The sequence below is a fragment of the Leuciscus leuciscus genome (genome assembly GCF_965113295.1).
Source record: "Leuciscus leuciscus genome assembly, chromosome: 17".
Lineage (NCBI taxonomy): Eukaryota > Metazoa > Chordata > Actinopteri > Cypriniformes > Leuciscidae > Leuciscus > Leuciscus leuciscus.
In genome coordinates, this window is record NC_138741.1 from 13,119,603 (window position 1) to 13,138,589 (window position 18,987).

Genomic DNA, 18,987 nt, shown 5'->3' on the forward strand with positions numbered 1-18,987 from the left:
TTATAATGCAAACCTATTGGGGCTATTAAATCTTGTAGTTACTGTCACATAATGACTTAAAATTAAAATTGACTTTTAATTATGGTGTCATAACACAAAACACATTTGACACTAAAATAATGAAATAAACATGAACTAAATAACATAAAACATTCCAATGTACATAACTGATAACAGAAAATAAAAAATAAAATCAATTAAATTTTTAAAATAAAATCCAGACAAATGTGATGATTCACAAAATTCTGGAAATGGCTCTTTCATATTACATTCTAATGCATGCCTACTTTTTACTTCTGAAAACATAATAATCAAAAATATTGTATCCTATATAATAAGTAGGCTATACATAGCCTATTGATTTGTAAAAAAAAAAAAAAAAAAAAAATCTCTCTCCGCAAATTAGAAGGTAATTCATGCTTTTTTGCTTCTATAAAACATTTTTAAAATAAAATCACTTGTATTTTTTAAAATAAAATTTGTAGTCGTTTTTTACTGTAGGTAACTTACTGTTAATCAATGCACAGGTTTTACTGTAGTAGCACCTTTGTGTTGTTTTTCTACAGTGTTTTGAGGTGGTTGTCATAGAGTTGGGCTGTAGTTTGTACTTCATCGCTGTAGGAGGCAGTAAAGCTCTAGTGGCAGGTAGAGGTCACTTTACACAACAGAACAGAAGGAGAACGCAATTCCTTCCAGTTCCAGTGCATTTCAGGGAAGTTTAGGATTGCTCTCCTGCGCTTTTCACCTGTCCAAGTGCAGTTTATCGTTTTCCCTTTTTGTTCTGTCTACATCCTGCAGTCACTACAAAATGTTTGCAGTCAGAAGAGCATTGCGTCTTTGTCATAGAGTGGCAAATGTTAGTGTTTCGCGACGCGGTTGCGTTGGAGCTGTTCCAGTGGACGACGTTGTGAACGGTCTGACCGAGGAGCAGATCCAGGTATCCCACACACACCCCCCGCTACCTAACCGAGAGCCAAAGCTCGTGAAATGTCACTGTTTCTTGTTTACGTCTTGTTGGATTTTTTGTAGGAATGAGTCAGTTTGCCGTGCTAGCTCACATGATGACCTTTGACACAATTCTAGGAATTTATAAGAGATTGTATTCGTTAATTCGCCAGGCATTTATCATTATATCGCAATTATATTCAACTTCAATTAGAGCATCATCCACACAGTTGTCGTGTTTCTGACCTGACATTGGAAGAAAAAAACAACCATGAACTACAGATTCAACATTGAAATTAAAATGTATAAGATTTAAACGGATAGTTTTTACGGTTTTCATAATAACGTTACGTCAGTCTGTGTCAAATGATCGTGCTCGTGGGTGTGAACGGTCTGCGCGTTTTGATTGGACAGGATCTTTTCAGATGACCTTCGTTAGTTTCACAGCAGCCCACTTGAACTGGTGGACATAACGCCACTTACAAAAATCTGTTGCAATTGCATATTGTTTGTGCAATTGCATTGTGAGGAAATGACAAATGTCCCTCTTAGTCTAATATAAATTCATGATCCAGATACATTTTATGTTTATATGGTTTTCAGGTTAAATGCATATGAAATAGAATTGTATTTACACTGCATTTTCACATTATAAATGTCTGTACTGCATATTTGTGGAATATGCAGTACAGACATTTATAATGTGACAATAGTTTCTGTTTTAAATAAATGCTGTTCTTTTTAACTTTCTGTTCATCGAAGAATCCTTCAAAATACTAATCAGTGCAACTTTTTTCAACATTGATAATAACAAGACATTTTTCCTGAGCACCAAATCAGCATAATAGAATGATTTCTGAAGGATCATGTGACACTGAGAGTAATGACATCACAGGAGTAAATGGGAAGAAAATACATTTAACCCTCTGGTACTGTTCGCGTGTAGGTAAAAAATGACCAATTTATTTTTTATTTCAATTAAATTATTGTACTATATTTTAGTTAGATAAACATTTTTTTTTTATATATTTTGTATTTTTAGGGGATTTTATGGTACTAAATTATATTTATCTATATTTATCTTTAAGTATTTAAAAAAAAAAAAGTGACCTACATAATTTTTGTGTGTGTGTTCACACAGAAAGTGGCAAAACCTTTTTTCAAAACCCCCAGCAGAGGGTTAAAAAAAATCTTTAAATAATTGTATTTAATTTTATTATAGTGCTATATACATATAGTGTTATATATATATATATATATATATATATAGATTATTATTATTATAATGTTTTTTTACATCATTAATTTATGTCTTTAATTTATTAGTATTAACTGTTTTTTGTTCATTGTTATTAAAAATAACTTGATTCCTAAAGGCATGGGGGATCTGTTGGACAGGATTACTTACAAAAATAAATGTATACATTTGATCTTATATTTGTTTTGTTTTTCTGCTGTTAAAATTTTTCTTTCTTTTTTTGAGGCAGGGTCTCTATAGTTGGTATTTGTTGGTCTCTATAATGCCTTGATAGTCTTTAAAGCACCTTGAAATGTGTGCATTGGAATTGTTTTGTTGAGGTTTTTGGCAGCTCATGTTGTTTGTGGACAGACCCCCTTGCGTTTATCACACATGTTTCTTTTAAACACCAGCTCAGACAGACAATCCAGAGATTCTGCCAGGAGAAGCTCGCTCCACACGCTGATGAGATTGACAAGAAAAACGAGTTTCCCCGCATGAGGGTGAGTTCCTGTACATGACAAGTATCTCAGGAGTCTCTGTGTAATAATCCAGAGTAATGAATCAGAACAAATATGATCTTTTATAAACTAGGAGTTTTGGAAAGAGATGGGTGATCTTGGACTGCTCGGAGTTACTGCTCCAGGTCGGACAATTTACAGTCTGTCTTCAAAAAATATTGTTAATGAGAAAACTGTTGCTGAGACAGTATTGAGCATAGTCTGATATGATTCAATGGTTTTGATTGTGTGCAGTGGAGTATGGTGGAACGGGATTGGGCTTCCTTGAACATGTGATTGTTATGGAGGAGATCTCCCGTGTTTCAGCAGCTATTGCTCTCAGCTATGGAGCGCACTCCAATTTGTGCGTAAATCAGATGGTTCGTCATGCAAACCAGAAACAGAAAGAGAAGTACATGCCCAAGGTGTGAGTCAAAACAAAACATTTATATTAATGTGTCTTTTACATTTCTAAGCTAGCTTTCTAAAACAGCCCCATGACATAATGCATTAGGTAAATGCAGGCTAATTAAGTAGTGCATTTAGGTAATCTATGGATTTTAGTGTTGGGATTTCTCACAATGTCTGTGCTTCAGTTGATGACGGGGGAGCATGTGGGTGCCTTGGCCATGAGTGAGCCCAACGCTGGCTCCGATGTGGTGTCCATGAAACTGAAGGCGAAAAAACAAGGTGACTGGCCTTCTGTTATCACTCTATGTGCTGCTCTGTTAGTCACCACTGTCTGCTGCTATAAAAAGCACTGTTACATCAATGCCATGGACATGTCATAACTGGTTAGATGCATGCATTAGACGCATTTGTAAACTGGTTTGTGTGATATATTGTCCTTTCATATACACTACCATTCAAAAGTTTTGGGTCAAATAAGTAACTTTTATTCTGCAATAATGCATTTAATTGATCAGAAGTGACAGTAAAAACATTTATAATTTTACAGAAGATTTCTATTCCAAATAAATGCTCTTTTGAATTTTCTAGTCATCATCAAGATTCCTGAAATAAAAAATCCGCAAATTACATTTTAAAATAGATTAAAATACTTTAAAATAGTGAACATTATATTTTAAATTGTAATAATATTTCACAGTATTACTGTTTTTACTGTATTTTTGATCAAATAATTGCAGCGTTGGTGAGCATAAAACTTTCACCGACCCAAAACTTTTGTATTTACTTATTTATGCTTGTATAAGGAATATATATTTTTATTATGAATGCACCAATATTCAAATTATTCCGATAAGCCTATAATTATTTTCATGTTATGGACAATAACCAATAAATGGATAGTAAAATACTATTCTGTCTAAATCAATTAAAAATAAACACTAAAATCAATCATTTTAGGATTCACAATATTATAATGTACACTATGAGGAACACATTTTGGATTTGCAAAAGATTACATTTAACAGTGTTATTAAATTATTACTATTTTTAACTAACATAAATATACACTTTTAACGAGTTATGTTGATAAGGGAAGAAGGCAGGAACTCACAAACGTTCAACAACTTGAATTAAAGGACAAGTTCGGTATTTTACACTTAAAGCCCTGTTTTCAGATCGTTTCTGAGGAAATACAATGGTTAAGATTGAAATTTGGACAAATGCTGCTGGCCCGAGAATTTTCGGTTTCTGTGGTAGCACCCCCCCACCTCCACAATGGTTGCATAGGTGCACTGGAATAATCCTTCCTAAAACGCATTAAACTTTCGTTTACAAAGACGTGAAACTCACCGAGTGGTCAGGGATGTTCACTGATATGCTCACACAAAAATCGCTGCAAAAGATGCTTTCCAACAGGTTTTATCGTAGTTTTTCATCCAATACAAGTCAATGGAGTTGGACAAAAACTACGATAAAACCTGTTGGAAAGCATCTTTTGCAGCGATTTTTGGGTGAGCATATCAGCGAACTTCTCCTTTAAAAATAAACACAAAACGAAAGCAAAAGCAGCCTCAAGGACGACTGCTGCACACACATAACCAAAACATAACATAAATGTCCAGGCCTGGTCTGCTCTCATCCTTCACTGTGTCGTCGCTCTTCCTTTTATGCTTCCGAAGCTCCTCCATGAGAGATACGAGACCGGCACAGGTGACACTCAGTTTCAGTCACGCTACCGGCCTCGCGCTATTCTCTCACGGCTCTCGGCCTCAACACAACAATATTGACTGATATTGGTTGATTTCCAGTATCTCCAATAACATTAATTTAAAATATCAGTATATTAAAATGTTATCAATATATTGTGCATTATTTTTATTAGTGTTTGTATTTTATGTTAGTTATGCTTATTTATACCATTGCATGCTTTGAGAAGGGCCTTTTAAAGAAATTTGTGACTGGCAAAACATCTACTATAATTTAATGATGAATAAGTGATTTATGTTGCTTGCAAAAATAATTTAATCATAATACATAACTGCTTTTGAATGGCTATCTAATGAAAAAAAGATGCATCTTGCCCCGAGAATGTGACAACACATGTTTGGCTGTCTTCTTTTCCTTTTGATCTGTCATCTTTAAGGGGATCACTACGTGTTGAACGGTAATAAGTTCTGGATTACGAACGGACCAGATGCAGATGTTCTGATTGTGTATGCTAAGACAAACCCAGAGGCAGAAGCCCGTGGCATCACCGCTTTCATCATAGAGAAGGTTAGAGAAGATGAACTATTTTGATTGAATGTTTCATTTTTAATCTGTTGTTCCATAAGGATACAACTTCAAATGTGATCATATCATAGGCATTGTGCTTGTGTTCTTGAAGGGCATGGCAGGATTTAGCACAGCGCAGAAGCTGGATAAACTGGGAATGAGAGGATCTAACACCTGTGAACTCATTTTTGAAGACTGCAAGGTCCCTGGTGTGTAAATGTACAGGAGTTTATTATTATGCATATTAGTGAGTCTGAATGTGAACAACATTTGAATGTTCTTTTGTGGTTTCAGAGGAAAACATATTGGGCCCGTTAAATAAAGGAGTGTATGTTATGATGAGTGGGTTGGACCTAGAGAGACTTGTCCTGGCTTCTGGACCTGTTGGGTAATTGTTACTGTTTATTTCCAGTAGCATGCTTAGAAATGTAAACTGACAAAGAGTGTCGAATAGTTATTTTTGTCATTTTTATACATTCCCTCAGCATCATGCAAGCTGTGCTTGACCATGCAATTCCTTATCTTCATATTCGTGAAGCCTTTGGACAGAAAATTGGCCACTTCCAGGTATGCTTTTCACTATGCAAGGATTTGTGTCTAGCCAAGTCATCTTCTACAGATTGTTTCAAGGCAGCTTTATAGTGATAACAGGAAATTAATGCAACAAAGATTGTTTTGGTTGTACAGCAGCTCTAGAAGAAAGTCATTGTTCCTTTTAAGTAAGTTCAGCATTGATTCATTTCTGTTGTAAAAATCATTAGCTATTCATTTAATTTAGGCGCCGTTTACACAACACCGTTTTTAACTGAAAACAGAAAACTTTTTATGCGCTACGGCCATTCATTTACATGACAACGGCGTTTCGGTGGCCTTAGAATGCAAACTTTGAAATAGGTTTCAAAGTGCAAGTTTTTAAAAAAGTTTGACTAGGGCCAAATTGTGATCATAGACGACTGGGTCAGAGCATCTCCAAAACTGCAGCTCTTATGGGGTGTTCCCAGTCTGCAGTGGTCAGTATCTATCAAAAGTGGTCCAAGGAAGGAACAATGGTGAATCGGCGACAGGGTCATAGGCGGCCAAGGCTCATTGATGCACGTGGGGAGCGAAGGCTGGTCCGTGTGGTCAGGTGAGGCACGTGAGCATCAGAACCGGACAACGGAGCAATGGAAGAAGGTGGCCTGGTGTGATGAATCACGTTTTCTTTTACACCATGTGGATGGCCGGGTGCGTGTGCGTCTCTTACCTGGGGAACACATGGCACCAGGATGCACTATGGGAAGAAGGCGGAGGCAGTGTGATGAACACAACAACGAGTTTGAGGTGTTGACTTGGCCTCCAAATTCCCCAGATCTCAATCCAGTCGAGCATCTGTGGGATGTGCTGAACAAACAAGTCTGATCCATGGAGGCCCAACCTCATAACTTACAGGACTTAAAGGATCTGCTGCTAACATCTTGGTGCTAGATACCACAGCACACCTTCAGGGGTCTAGTGGAGTCCATGCCTCGACGGGTCAGGGCTGTTTTGACAGCAAAAGGGGGACCAACTCTATATTAGGAAGGTGGTCATAATGTTATGCCTGATTGGTGTAATATATACAGTATAAACACACACACGTGTAATTATTTTGAGGTTTCTCATGCTTTAGAAGTGTGGCACTATATGTGCATTCAACCTGTTACATAAATACTGAATACATTTGAAAACTAATTCAGAAGAGGAAGAGCAAATTATACAGGCTCATCTACAAGTCAATGTTTCAGAATGGTAATGCATTTTATTTATTGCTTTCTACTACGTCAGACACATAGCGGTAATTGATATGATTAGACTTTGGCTTGACTACGTTATCAAACAGCTAATATTGTGTTTATAATGTTACACAAACCATGTTCCTGTTCGTCATCTCAGAGTCAGACAGCTGCCTTCTAAAAACCAGCATCCATTTACTGCTTTGAACTTCATAGAAAGTCAGTGTAGAAGAGCTCCGCCCCATTGTAACTAAAGGTTTGCGTTTTAAATAAATGCAATCCCAAACTTTTGAATGTATGCATGTAAAGTTATGAAAAGATATTAAACAACTATGTTCCTTTGGCAATAAAATGAACAATTTCTTCCCATTAACTAGCTAATGCAAGGAAAAATGGCTGATATGTACACACGGCTTAGTTCATGTCGACAGTATTTATACAACGTTGCCCGTGCTTGTGACAAAGGCCATTTCAGTGCTAAGGTAAGAGCTCTTTATACAGTTTTTGTTATTTGACTGCTTTATTTTGTAATGTTACATATCAGCCTTGAAATGATGCATACAGTCTTTCCAGAGTGTGTAGTAGCAGTATTGATTTGTGATGTTATTGTAGGACTGTGCTGGGGTAATCCTTTATTGTGCTGAGAATGCGACTCAGGTTGCCTTGGATGGAATTCAATGCCTTGGTGAGTGCCTAGTAGTTAGCACAGCAAAAAAAAAAAACAGAGAAAAGCTCTCAATGTACCTTCATATCAGGGCCAAACCCTTCTGTCTTCATTCTTAACAATTACTGGGTGGATAAACGGCAAACAAGTCAAACTTGTACCTGTTGCCGTAGATTAATTGTTCCTTGAATGTATAGGCAAATTTGGTTTGCGTATACATTTTGATCATTAAAGGTGCAGTAAGCGATTTCTGAGAAACACTGTTGAAAGTGGATCGGACCGAGCACCACAACACACTTATAGACAATCAGCAGTAAGGGCGTACTCATTAGGGGGAGGTGCATGTGTTGAATTTGGGGGCGGGGCTATAAAAGTAGGGGCGAGATCCTTTTGGGGAAGGGCGTGCTTGTTTTGGATTTTGGATTGCATTTCTCATAAATCACTTACTGCATCTTTAAGCAATCATGTGTTGATTGAATGTATAGGGGACAGTATAATTGTTTATCCAACAATTTGGACAGCCAATCTTAGACTAGTCCTGTTGATATGTCAACAGCTCTGAGATACATTTTTTTTATCAATTCAGGATTTTGGGTGCGTCTTAAATTAGCTCCCTAGTTCAGTAATCTGGGCACTGATCAAGGAGTCGGGAAAAATCCTACCAGTGCACTGACACATTCGCTCCTTAAAACGTCCCACAATCCACTGTGAAAACCAGGGAGCATTGATGCTCACTATGTTCCCGTAACGGAAGTTCTGAATTGCAAAACATAAATCATGTGAGCCAGCTCACTACACATAATGACACGCTATAGATGTTTTTATAAAACAAACCATTATTTAATTATATTACGACATGAACGCGTCGCTAGACCGGTAACACACATAATCTGGCTAACATTTATTATTTATTTACAACCAAAATGTTGCACGGATATGTAACAAGCAAAGTAAAAATTATAACACTATAAATGACATTAAAGCAACACTAAGGAACCTTTCCTCTTCGGTCGCCCTACAGGTTGGAAGCGGAATTGTCCATTACCGCTGTCGTAAATCATTTCGCTGACCGCAGCCCTACTGTCGCACGCACGCTCGCTGTTTATCTAGTACCAGCTTTGGAATGAACGATGTCCACAGACATGGTAGAGTATGTTGCATGATTTCATGAAAGTATGATGTATTGCGACATCAGAAACGAAGAAAAACTAAATAATGGCTATTGTAACGCTTGACGTAAAGCAAGTCAAATTTGTAGCGTTACAGAAACGCGACCCGGTTTGGCAAACTTGCATAGTGTGGTTATAGCAGATATAGGGCTGCAAAGCGAATCCAGAAGTGCCGTTCACCCTGTTACGACTTGATGAACCACTGAAACGATTTTGGAAACATTATTTTAAGGTAAAAAAAATTCCTTAGTGTTGCTTTAAAACATAATGTCAGAAAGATATCAGTTCTGCTGTAGTGATGTTGTACAATGTGGAAGTTTTAGTGTCTCTGGAAAAAGTCATCACTTTCCCAATGTGTAGTGTTCCAGGGTGCTTACTGTCCTTACCAGGGCCGAATTCATGTACACGATATATACTGATTCACGACATAAGGAGCTGATTGAGACGCACCCAACGTCAGTGAATGAAATCCTGCTAATTCAGTAAGCCTAGGTCTTATGACTCGAGTCCTAGTTGACTCACTTTTGCATCTGTTCACAGGTGGAAACGGTTACATTAATGACTACCCAATGGGCCGCTTCTTAAGAGATGCGAAACTTTATGAGATTGGAGCTGGTACCAGTGAGGTCAGAAGGATGATCATTGGCAGAGCCTTCAATGCCATGTTCAAATAAGAGCATGTTCAATCTGATCCTACTGTACATGAACCGTGTTGCTTTTATTTAACACAAAACAGTCATCTGGCATCATCATTTTAACACTTCCATTCATGTGAAGCGTACTTGCTAATCGGTTTCAAGAGCAGTGTTACAAAACTACCATATGACTTTTGGATGTCTAAAGCTGTTTATATGATGTTCTGTAACAATACATCAAGAGGTCTCGCATACAAGAACACAAGCAGTAGGAAGAGATGTACCTCTCAGACTCCAAGTCATTTTGTAAGGACAGACTATGAATTCATCTTAACTAACTAGTTGCACAGTTAACTGCAAGGCAAAAAACACTTGAGGTAAACCACCAAAACAATTATTTGGTCGCAGTAGACTTTGTCATGTGACTCGGGTGTTTCTGTAGCACATGGTACATGTAATAGACTTGTTTTTTGGTCAGTCTGTGTAAGCTGGTTTGCATATCATAGTTTTCTTATGTGAATACAATAAAGATTTCTTTATAGAGTATATTTATTGAAGTTGGTGTAATTCAAACATTTTTTTCCCATTCTTTTTGTATTTTCATTTTGCATTTCCCACTTCATTTGTATCATCTTGAGATTCAAAAGAAGTTGCACTTTTTTATTGTACCGACCCATCAAACCTTTGGGTTTTCAGAATTCTGCCTTACTGAATAATCACTTGATGTTTTTGAAGTAAACTTACTGGTTGTATAATGATTGTTTAGAATAAACATAATCCTCTTTCCATCTATATCTTTTGAATTTCTGTTGTATAAAAAGCATTGCATACTCTTTGTATTTGTGGTGTTATTTCAGATTTTATTGTTATTTTTTATAACCGTCTTAATTTACCAGAGTTATTTTAGTAGGATTTATATCATTTATTAATATTTTAAGCTTTTTGATATTTTTCTTTTTAATTTTAGTTTCAGTTTTAGTAGTTTTTGTTTGGCTTTAATTTAGTTTTATTTTATTTCAGTTAGTTGCCAAGGAAACATTTTCAATCATGTTGTTTGTTCATCAAAAATTAATATTTTATTTTATTTCATGTAACGTAAACCATTTTTAATAGTTTTAGTTAACAAAAACAACAATGTAATTTGCAGTGTTATTTTCTACTTGAAATGGGAAAAGGTGACTCATAGAGCTGTTCACTATTTCTACTATCAGTACATTTCTTTAATGGTTGAAATGGAAAAGAATTAAGAACATTTACACAAATAGTAATATTTAAATAGCCTATATGTTAACCATCTGGTTGATTCTTTGAGCAGGTGTTGTGGAAAATTACTGAACAATGACTCTTAATTGCAAATAGAATGATTTATTTTCTTTGAACTAAATATATATTTTTTCATATAATCTATTCAGTATATTGCCCACTTCAGTGTAAAGTTAATAAGCTGTATACTTGATTGTTAGAGTTAATTAAATGATCATCAGATCATAGATTAGTTGTGAAGTTTTGTAGATGCAGTTCATTGAACATGCATTGATATTTTGTGACAACATTCCTCGATTGCTTAAAGAAACAAGTTGGTTCCTTTATATCAAAAAGCAGTTACAAAAATGTCAATACTGGAATTGTTGTTTGAAAGTAAAGTAGCTATTCTGACAGATGTAAAATAGTCCATGTGTTGTAGTCAATGTGATAAACTACAACTTGAGGGGAACTGACTTCATGAATCTACTAAAATGATTATAAAGTCACTTTTAAAATGGTCTCAGAAAAGTAGCATCATTTACTTGCAGATTTCACTTCACATTTACTTGGGTTTCACATGTGCCAATAGCCCTTTAAGAAACTCCATGTTGTCCCAGCATGCCATACGTCAACACACTGGCTGTGTCACAAAACCTAGTGAGCTGCCTACCTATACAGCATAATGGACATAGGCGCATTCCTCACCCACTATTTTTGAGCATTATAGGTGCGTGCAGCATGTTTAGAGACTCAGAGGCGTGTTGTGTGTCAGTTCAGTTGACTGTGATGCCTAAAAATGGAGTCTAGGCAGGCAGATAACTATGGTTTGGGACACGGCCATTAACAGCGGATGGTGGTGTTACGTAAACTCCATGGCAAAAGTGTTTGTGTCAGTTCTGCATGAGTCTGCTCTATTCCAGGTGTTCTCCTCAGGATGACAGTACTATGAGCTTCCCATGTATTCAAGAGAACAAGACCAAGAGAGAAACAAAAGCGGACCAGCCGTGTGTAACCAATAAAGTATGTCATTTAAATCCACGACAGCACTAAAGGTAAGATAATCTCTACGTTTGTAAGAATATGGGAAGTTTGTAGGCACAAGTCGATCATTTTTTTGGCGTGCTGTCCTCCTATATTCAATTTCTTATAAGCCCGTCACTCTGAAGTAATTAAGAGTGCTTTGTGGAGAGAAGTCTAATCCATCATTTAGTTTCGTTATTCATAATGACAGGCATGTTACATGTCCATCTACATAACATTCCTACGCGACGCGTCAAAACTAGAATGCTCTCAATATAATCAAATAATTTGTCCGAAAACTCTCGCGCTTGCTAGATTATAAAGGGAGCGTCCTAGATTGTCGCTCGCAGTGAGTAAAGGCAAAGACTATGGTGTAGGTGATGAGTTGTTTGTCTAATCTTTTGTTTGTTAGTAACGTAATCACGGGTTAGTCTTTGCACTGGCTGTTCCCTATGGTTGTTCCCTGTCGAAAACACTGGAACATCAACTTGAAACTGACATTTTTGCTCTGTTGTCATTGTCTTGACTTTTATTCGAGTATAAAAGTCAATGGCCCGATAAAATAATAATAATAAGTTTAGAACATTTTGTTATTGTACTGACTGACATTGAAACTTGTCCATTGACTCATTTGCTTCTTGTAGGCTACTGCATTTTATTGATTCTTTAAAGGCCTTAATTAGGCAAATTCATTTTTGAATGTCTCCCACCAAAAAGCAATTTGGCCTTTTTATATTTACACGAATTTAGACTTTATACAAGTAGAGTTTTAGTTACTTGTATATTATGATTATGAACAGGCTACATTTGTTGTATTAGGGATGAAGAATAGCACATTTAAAGGGTTAGTTCACCCAAAAATGAAAATTCTATCATTAATTACTCACCCTGATGTTGTTCCAAACCCTTAAGACTTTAGTTCTTCTTCGGAACACAAATGAAGATCTTTTTGATGAAATCTAAGAGCTTTCTGTAGCCTACTCTCCATTGACAGCTACACAACTACCAATTTGACGCTTCAAAAAGTTCATAAAGAGATCGTAAAACTAGTCGAGCGATTTAGTCCACATTTTCTGAAGAGACACGATCGCTTTATGTGACGAACAGATTACATTTATGCTTTTAGTCACATATAAACATTCATCAACGCACACATCAGGTATGGTAAACAGAAGCTCAATCAATTGCTTGCAGTGCAAGAATCAGTGATGTTCATTCTCATGTTACGCAGCACGTTTGAGCTTCCGCAAGAACCAGTGAGGTTCATTCTCGTGTTACGCAGCACGTTTGAGCTTCCGCAAGAACCAGTGAGGTTCATTCTCGTGTTACGCAGCACGTTTGAGCTTCCGCAAGAACCAGTGAGGTTCATTCTCGTGTTACGCAGCACGTTTGAGCTTCCGCAAGAACCAGTGAGGTTCATTCTCGTGTTACGCAGCACGTTTGAGCTTCCGCAAGAACCAGTGAGGTTCATTCTCGTGTTACGCAGCACGTTTGAGCTTCCGCAAGAACCAGTGAGGTTCATTCTCGTGTTACGCAGCACGTTTGAGCTTCCGCAAGAACCAGTGAGGTTCATTCTCGTGTTACGCAGCACGTTTGAGCTTCCGCAAGAACCAGTGAGGTTCATTCTCGTGTTACGCAGCATGTTTGAGCTTCCGCAAGAACCAGTGAGGTTCATTCTCGTGTTACGCAGCACGTTTGAGCTTCCGCAAGAACCAGTGAGGTTCATTCTCGTGTTACGCAGCACGTTTGAGCTTCCGCAAGAACCAGTGAGGTTCATTCTCGTGTTACGCAGCACGTTTGAGCTTCCGCAAGAACCAGTGAGGTTCATTCTCGTGTTACGCAGCACGTTTGAGCTTCCGCAAGAACCAGTGAGGTTCATTCTCGTGTTATGCAGCATATTTGAGCTTCAGCAAGAGGTTTGTTCTTCTGAGTTGAGCTTCTGTTAATGTTCGCTGATCAATGTTTATATGTGAATAAAAGCCTAAATTAAATCTGTTCATCATATAAAGCAATCATGTCTCTTCAGAAAATTTGGACTAAACCACTCAATTCATATGGATTTTTTTTACGGTCTCTTTATGAACTTTTTAAAGCGTCAAAGTGTCAGTTGCGTAGCTGTCAAAGGAGGAACAGAAATCTCTCAGATTTCATCAAAAAGATCTTAATTTGTGTTCCGAAGATGAATGAAAGTCTTACGGGTTTGGTACGACACGAGGGTGAGTAATTAATGACAGAATACAATTATTTGGGTGAACTAACCCTCTGATGTTTTGAGTGATTGATTTATATAAAAATTTACTTATTTGAATAACATTTTAAGTGTAGCCTACTACAAGATAATGGTGCATGTAAAATCTGCTTTAATGGAATATTTATCTTCCATGACATTATTGTATGATCGTGTCACCATATTGCTGTGCTGGGATGTGACAACAATACTAGTTGAAACTTTTGTTTCTGTCGATAAAGAGAGATACTGCTGTTTACTTACCTGACCAGAGATGACATTGTAGTTTGCTGTCTTTCAAGTGCTATCTACATTTTTGTTTTCATCAAAAGAGAATTGTAAGACACTTTGGTTATGCTTATTTATTGAAAAAATGTTTACCTAAAATTTAATTTGACATGTCAATTGTCATTAGCTTTTTCAAATTAAGTTACGTACATAACACCCAGACTTTATATGCAATCGTTTGAAAAGGAATTATTGTCAATTTTGGTATTTTATTTTGATATGCTGTCACTAACACATTGAATATGAACCACAGGTTTAATTTATGTTAACACACAAAAGGCATGACAAACAAGCTGGTATGGAAAATACATTTTAGGTCACGACTGAAACTGATGAAGCTTTTTTCTTTGTAATATATTTCTCTCTCTTTTTTTTTCAGTTAGTTAGTTGGCATGGTCAGCTTGCTTTCCAGTTTTATGCCATTATTATCCAGAACCTCCTTGCTATGTTTGATGAGCAAGTGTATGTTCTGTTGTCCTATTTTATGATCCAATTATAGGATTTTTGAATGATGTTGGGTTATGTAGTCTGCTGTTCAATGTGGCTTAATTCACATTCCTTTAGGCTGCCCTTTTTAAGTGCAAAATTATTCTGTGATGATTGTTTTGTTTTTACGTTTCATTGGTTTTGTTTGACCTAAATACCTTCATAAAAAGTAAAAATGTTCTGTAAGTTGAAAATACACTTACAACAAGGCAATGTGCTCCAAAACAGTCAGCTAAAGGTGAAATGTTTTGACTAAACCGACAAGGTAAAATATAACCTATGGTCTAAATGCTATTATCAGAAGAGGATATAAGTAGCGCTCGGGTCTGCTGAATATAAAGTGACAGTAATTATGGTATTACTTAGTTGAAAGCTTGAAGCTGAAACTTAAGGGAAAGAAAAAGCAGTATGGATAAAAAATTGAAAAGAGTTTTATTCCCTGTTTAGGGGTTCAGGGTGTATGTAGTGTACACCTTACTTGTAAATATTAGGATTGGTATATAGCAATGAGAGGCCTTAAAATCCTCAAAAAGTTGAAATAACTGCAGGTGTTTTAGTGCTAGCATTTTTAGAGTATTTTAATGTGTTGGGAACTTGATTTTTCATAGTTGTAAATAAAACAGATTATTGGAGTAAGTTTTACCATTACAGTCTTTCAATCTTTAGCAATTTCTGAGCGAAATTCTTTTTGACTTTTTTCAAAGTAAATCATACACCTTTTTTTTCGGTGGTTACAGGTCAGTTTTATACATATGGAAAATTTATATAAAATGTAATGTTTACTTTGGTCATTTAATAAATAATTATTAGGGATGCACTGATATTGAAATTCTGGCTAATGATTATACTGATAAATGGCAGATAATAAAATTCAATACAGTAGATTGAATTATAGATCAATCATTTTAAAGGCACAATATGTAATTTTCGCTGGTAGGGGTCGCTTATTCAAAACAAAGGCATAGCTTGATGATGCCTTGATTTCGCGGGATCATAGGAGTTGTTGTCTTCACCTCTACAGCCGGTGGAAAAGAATCCGACGGGACTCGGGCAGAAATCATATTCATGGATGAGCTAATGTATTAGAGTTTTATTGACATTATTGTAGTGTGAAGCAGGCTGGGGCAGAAAGCCGCTGGAGTGGAACGAGGCGCAGGCGCGATTGCTAATGAAAGACAAGCTTTTATAATGCCGCATACGGCCGCTTATGCTTCTTCCGGTCATGGGTATGTGGAGTAACGCAGCGTTGTTTTATCATATTAGATACATTTCAGTGTGTTGAAAGTTATGTTACAATGCTACTATGCGGCTACTATGAGACACTTGTTGCACACTGCAGTGAGCTAGATCGATATTAGGCATGGTAAAACATTGTACTCGTTGTAAAAAAAAAAAAAAAAAAAAAGAGATTTAACAATAAAACTAACTGTGTTGAGCTACATAAGAATGATTCGTTTTCTGTCAATTAATGTATCCAAACAGTATCCATACACATAATATATTAAAGCGTCTTTGGCGTTTCCATGGTTTCCAAAAAATAAAACCTGGAAATCGAGGGTAACGCAGGTATGATGTCATTGATAGGCGACGCACGGACATGGTCTGTCTCCTGGTTAAAATTGCTTATTTCTCTGTATTTAAACATTCTTGGAAATATTTGGGATAATGTAAGTACACAAGTCAAAAAATATATAACATTGTTCTTGTGGTTCTTAGATATAGTAATCCAAAAATCGTACATATTGTGCCTTTAAATTCTACGAGTGAATTTAGGCATCAAAACATTATAATGTACAGTATGGAACAATGGATATTCATGTTAGTTTGCTAAAGATTACGTTTGACAGTATGTGAAATTATTAGTGATTTAAAGATTCATTTGTAGGCATTAAATTAATCTAAATCAAATCTAAATATATGTATCAAACATCGACAGTACTGATAGGTACAGATATATCATGATTAAATGTCAAACAATTTTGATAGTTTCCTTTTTCACTCATCCTATTTTCAGTGTCAAGTGCACTTAGTACAGATCAGTCTCTCACTGAATCAATTCGACTCATGCTTAACATGAATTATCACCTCTTGGGAAAAAGAAATCCATCAAATATACGTATGCATGATTAGGATTTTTCACTGAACAGATCATCAGTGATATCCCATTACAGACGGCAGCCTATGTGCAGCAAATTGACTTTTAGATTAATGGTCCATAACCCCTTTTACCAAATTTGTACAACATGGAGAATAACAGGGCCGCCTCATCTCATCTCGTTGCACATCAAATCTAAAAATTTGACATGGAGAATTGGATTTAAAAAGACAAAGTTGTAATGATTACACAACGGCTTCACTGTATTGATATGCTTTACAAGTGGAGATACAGAGTGTACACTAGTTTATCTTTAAAGCATTGATTATTTTGCTGATACAAACAAGATATAAAGAAATAGCCTTTATTGATTTAATAAAATCATTTTGCTGCTGGTAATATAAACATCTTCTAGTGGGACTCGGGGACAAAGTCACATACAGAATTAGAACCAAGCCTCCAAATTCGTGTGATACACAGGTCCATTTTCTTTGGCATATGTGTAGAAGCAAGTTCCATTGTCCATCTATTAGGGATGCACTCTATGGTGCCATATCAGTTATTAAATGATATTAGAAATGTAATTATTATAATTTAGATATTGTATGATTGTACAGGCACATTTCCCCTATTTTTACATTTAGATTACCTTTGCCGTCATTTAATGCTCACCTAAAGCTAAACTTTATTAAAAAACGAATAATTTAATAACACTGCTAAATGTTATGTATAACATTTAATAACACTGTTATAATGTTGTGAAGTGTAAATTGTAAATGTAGCATTTAAAATGGTTGATCTTAAAGGGGTCATCATGACATGAGAAATCAAACTTGCGTTGATCTTTTGACATATAAGAGGTCTTTGTACCATTTAAACATCCTGCAAGTTTCATATTAAAGCGCCTTCCTCATTATAAACAAAGCGTTTATTTAACCCTTAGAAGCATACGATCACACCGGTGTGATTAGAACTTTCAGTACATCACGAAACATCACAACATTTATTTCCATCAAGAGGTGCATCAAGTTTAGGTCAAGATCTTGTATTGCAAGAGTCTACTGTAAAGTCTACTTCAGCACATCCCAAAGACTTTCAAATGAATATAAAGGGGACCTATTATGCCCCTTTTTATAAGATGTAATATAAGTCTCAGATGTCCCCAGAATGTGTCTGTGAAATTTCAGCTCAGAATACCCCACAGATCATTTATTATACCATGTTGTAAATGTCCATTTTTGAGTGGAAGGGAAAAACATGCTGTTTTCGTGCATGTATCTTTAAATGCAAATGAGCTGCTGTTCCCTGCCCGCTCGTGCCTCGGATACTCTGCCGAAAAATGTTAACTTTTTGGTTTTGATTATCATCTCTATGGCTGTCACGCTCATGTGACGTTGCAGTTCTTCATCATCATGAAAGTTTATTATCTGCATGCGTTTTAAAGTCATATCAGTCTAAACTTCTGATTTATGGTTTTCTGAGCACACACTTCCGAAGCAAACACTCCGAGAGCTGGATGTCAGATGGGGCATCCCATGAGAAATAAATTAAGTTATCTTTCACGTCTTATTGTGCTTAAACTGTCAAATACACACAAGGTTATGTAAAAAACCTTTAAAAAAAGTAAATTAGCCCCTACTTCAGAGTAGGGTCTAAACCAGCACTATAGGAACTATCAGTGACGTAAGTGTATGCTGATTGGCCGAACGCACGCTAAACACCAGCCCCTGCCATTTAAAAAAAGCTGTGTACACACACAGTTTACAGCCTATATTTACTCCACTATCTAACTCTACGAACATGGAAAACAGTGATAGATGGACCTCTCAACCTTTACGCTAAAGAGAAAATCCAACCCAACTTTGAGGGGACCAAACGAAACATGATTATGTATTTCTGCTCAGCTATCGACATTGGACATCAACCTCACGGCAAACGCTAATACTTTTTCATATACTGTCTACTTTCTTTGTATAACAGATCTAATAACGTATTAGACAGGACTGTTAAACAGATCGTAAACTAATGAAGGAGAGGGAG

The 18,987-nt window shown here is 36.3% G+C and overlaps 2 protein-coding genes across 2 annotated transcripts in view; both read left to right on the forward strand.

Moving 5' to 3' along the window:
- The first annotated feature begins 655 nt into the window (after positions 1-655).
- On the forward strand, positions 656-10,159 carry ivd (isovaleryl-CoA dehydrogenase). Its single transcript, XM_082142917.1, has 12 exons — positions 656-937; positions 2,596-2,685; positions 2,777-2,828; positions 2,938-3,107; positions 3,279-3,372; positions 5,237-5,367; positions 5,480-5,576; positions 5,662-5,755; positions 5,853-5,934; positions 7,496-7,600; positions 7,731-7,803; positions 9,492-10,159. Exons 1-12 carry the CDS (start codon positions 809-811, stop codon positions 9,623-9,625), a joined length of 1,251 nt encoding a protein of 416 aa, XP_081999043.1. The 5' UTR covers positions 656-808; the 3' UTR covers positions 9,626-10,159.
- Positions 10,160-10,304: 145 nt separating this feature from the next.
- Positions 10,305-18,987, forward strand: part of bahd1 (bromo adjacent homology domain containing 1) — a 34,388-nt gene continuing 25,705 nt past the window's right edge. Inside the window, exon 1 of the mRNA XM_082142911.1 lies at positions 10,305-11,883. The gene's annotated coding sequence lies outside the window, so the exon portion shown is untranslated. The remainder of the gene's footprint in view (positions 11,884-18,987) is intronic.

Bases quoted from the DNA above. Each gene is read 5' to 3' on its own strand.
- ivd (XM_082142917.1), top strand. From the start codon at position 809: ATGTTTGCAGTCAGAAGAGCATTGCGTCTTTGTCATAGAGTGGCAAAT. The intron at 938-2,595 runs GTATCCCACACA...TTTAAACACCAG, and splicing joins TGACCGAGGAGCAGATCCAG to CTCAGACAGACAATCCAGAG. The intron at 5,577-5,661 runs GTGTGTAAATGT...TTGTGGTTTCAG, and splicing joins TGAAGACTGCAAGGTCCCTG to AGGAAAACATATTGGGCCCG.